General features: G+C 44.0%; 1 protein-coding gene across 3 annotated transcripts in view; it reads right to left on the bottom strand.

Moving 5' to 3' along the window:
- Window positions 1–3,237, bottom strand: part of cnksr2a (connector enhancer of kinase suppressor of Ras 2a) — a 61,818-nt gene that overhangs the window by 13,777 nt on the left and 44,804 nt on the right. For 2 of the 3 annotated variants that reach the window (XM_024280108.2, XM_024280107.2), the window contains exons 14-18: window positions 3,088–3,139; window positions 2,302–2,477; window positions 1,808–1,881; window positions 1,644–1,715; window positions 1,126–1,193 (exon numbers count right to left, since the gene is read on the bottom strand). In XM_024280108.2, the coding sequence (XP_024135876.1) occupies window positions 1,126–1,193; window positions 1,644–1,715; window positions 1,808–1,881; window positions 2,302–2,477; window positions 3,088–3,139 (442 nt within the window). The remainder of the gene's footprint in view (window positions 1–1,125; window positions 1,194–1,643; window positions 1,716–1,807; window positions 1,882–2,301; window positions 2,478–3,087; window positions 3,140–3,237) is intronic. The other variant, XM_036217380.1, reaches the window with a different exon arrangement.

Raw genomic sequence — 3,237 nt, 5'->3', positions numbered from 1 at the left:
TAATTCATCCATCCATCTATCTATCCATCCATCTATCCATCCATCCACCCACCCATTCACCCATCCATCCATTAATCCACCCATCCAGCCATCCATCCATCCATCCATCCAGCCATCCATCCATCCATCCATCCATTAATTCATCCATCCATCCATCTGTCCATCCGTCCGTCCATCCACCCATCCATCTATCCGTCCATTCGTCCATCCGTCCATCCGTCCATCCGTCCGTCCGTCCGTCCATCCATCCATCCATCCATCCATCGTCTGTCCTCCTGCTCCTGGTCGTGGACTGCAGTTCTGCTTCATCTGGACTATGGACTTAATCATCACTCGTCCCTCAGCTCTATATGAATGAACTCTACTCATATATGCAGTTTTAGCAGCTAACTTTTCTTTAACCGTTCTGGTATCGCCTGTCCGTCCTGGGATGGGATCTCTCCCTCATGTGGGAATCCCTAAGGTTTCTTCTTTTTTTCCTGACTCAGGTTTTTTTTTAGGAGTTTTTCCTTACCGCGAGGGAGGGTCTAAGGACAGGGATGACCGTTCTTTATAGTCTGTTTAGTTTTTACCTATTGTGCATATTTTATGACTCCATCTGTGCATCTGTAAAAACTACAGGCATGAAGCCCAATGAGGCAAATTGAATTTGTGATATTGGGCTATATAAATAAAATTGAATTGAATTGAATTGAATCCATCCATCCATCCATTAATCCATCCATCCATCCATCCATCCATCCATCCATCATCCATCCATCCATTAATCCATCCATCCATCCATCCATCCATCATCCATCCATCCATCCAATCCATTCAAGTTTGTGTGTTTATAGCCATACTTGAAAGACCTGGTGGGTCTCAGTCTGTGACTCTCATGTAAAGAGACAGTTTTGTTGATGTGATGTAGAGATGAACCCTCTTGTATAACGTTTTCTTCCTGTGTTGCAATCCATTTATGTTCATTTCCAGTTAAAGGCAAATTAAAAGCTGCACACCACTATAGTGCTCCAGTCTGAGTTTTCTTATTTTTATGTTACACCATCTTTTCCCTTCCCTTCGGGGCGCGTAACACATCCATCCATCCATCCATCCGTCCTCATCAATGTCAGCTTGGTTCCTCACCTTGGTCCTGGCGCATCCGTTCTCGTTCTGCGTATCCAACGGCGGCCGTGTTGAGACGACTTAACCACCTGAGAGTCAGAATTAATATCTGAGTTTAGAGCATGGAGTCTGAAACTTCTCTGAAAGAGCAATAAATCATCCAACTCAATTCATGTTAGGCACAAAGCAGAGAGGTGAACCGAATGGATCACCATCAGTAACAAAAACGTTCCACTTATTCACATCTAATAAAATGAAAAGTTTTACCAAAAATACTGTGATGTTAATGAACGTCTTTATAAGATTATTTCACCTAGCATTTTATCCAGCATTAAGGCATAATATTCAGTCACAATATGTTATAGATGAAAGCAGAATCTTTTGGTTTGTACTGAGTATTGTCCTGTATTGATAGACCAGCTAAATCCATTCTTTTCTATTCTGTTCTATTTTCTCTCCTATCTGCTGAAATAAAATCATCCGTTCATGTACATAGCAGAAGGAAGGTTCTTGCTGGAATCCTTCCTCCGTGTTTTTACCTGTTCATGTCGTCCACTCCATCTGCTGCAAAGTAGAAGCTCTTGACTTTGGGGTGACATGCTTTGAAAGCACTAGAGAGACACAGGAGTTACAGTTCCAGAGCTGTCAGACTGCCTGGAATGATCATGAACATGCAACGAAGCGGTTTTCTTCAGGAACTTACTACTTCTTCCGACATTCGCTGGCACGGTCGATCTTAAACTCTGGAAGACTCACGAAACCCTCGGCCTTCTCGTCCTGATCACACAGAGGACGAGTAAAGCTCAATCCCAACACAAAGGAACCCAGCAGGAACATGTGAGTCCTTTACACCAGCAGGTTGTTTCCAGTCATGACGTGTAAGCTGATTATTGGCTGAAGGGCTTTAGGATAAACTGGTAAATATTACACACCAATAGAAATCAAACTTGATTCTACTCTTTTTCTATTGTCCTGATTTAAACTTCCTTCACAAATACCAAAATACCGCGACCGAATCGACTGATGGGATGATACTCTCTCCACAAACATGTTTCTTTAGTCAGAAAGCTAAAACGTGTTTCATTCCTCTCAGGTGGGCGGGGCCTCTCAGGGGTGGATCCCTGTTTCTAGATTGATTGACAGCAACTTCATGTTTCAGACCTTCTCCTTCATGGACAGTAGAAACATGACACCCACCTCCTCGTTGATGTACCAGTAGAGGCAGTTGTCTTTCAGCACAAACCAGTACTTCTTCCATTTCTGAGAGAAGTAGCCCTTCGCATCCCGCTTCCTCCACAGCCAGCCCTCGCAGTCGCCTCTGCCCAGCGCCTTGCAGGAGACACGCCTCCGACTCAGCGAGGCCAAGCTCCGCCCTGTTTCACAGGAAGCAACGTCTGCTGTTAGACTCATCCTAGTCGGAGGATCAGCTGTTTGGAAGAACGTCTTCAGTGAGGATGCAGAGATCTGATACGATCATAGGATCAGATCAGATCTCTGCATCCTTTATGAAGATCAGAGGTTTCCACAGCATCAGGAGGAGGAAGATTTCCACCCAAAACTCTTTCAGAGGATCTGTTGATCACATGAACCAGTGACAGAAGTCGTCAGCCGGACATTTCGTAGATTTTATCGTATAAAAACGTCAGTTTCTTATGCTGCGTCTGACTGCATGATTCGTTTCTACTCTGTCAGACTTTGTTAAAGACAATAACTGTGTTTTTATTGCGGTTCTGAATAGACTTTTTAATCAACATAACAGAGAAAAAGGAATGTTTTCTTTTACAAACTGACAGTTCTTTTTAAATTTATATTTAATGAAAAATGACGTTTCAAATATAATCTTTTCTCCTCACAAACATTTTGAAACATTAGGGAGGAGCAGAAACGTAAAGGTGACGGAGTAGCAGCGCCCTCACTTTCATTGTTTCCTGTAATCTCCCATAATCCCTTGGGACAGGTGATCACACCTGGCTGCCCACTCACCTTTATTCTTCTTCCTGTTCTTGGTCTGCAGAGAAGATGACTGCTGGTACGTCTGGGATGAGGAGAAGAGAGGAAGCTGTCACTGCGAGGGGGGCGGGGCTTAGGAGAAGAGAGGAAGCTGTCACTGTGCGGGGGGCGGGGCTTAGGAGA

This window comes from Oryzias melastigma, linkage group LG20 (assembly GCF_002922805.2).
Source record: "Oryzias melastigma strain HK-1 linkage group LG20, ASM292280v2, whole genome shotgun sequence".
In the NCBI taxonomy this organism is placed as follows: domain Eukaryota; kingdom Metazoa; phylum Chordata; class Actinopteri; order Beloniformes; family Adrianichthyidae; genus Oryzias; species Oryzias melastigma.
Note: the sequence above shows the minus strand (reverse complement) of the source record. Positions and strands in the feature narration are given on the sequence as shown.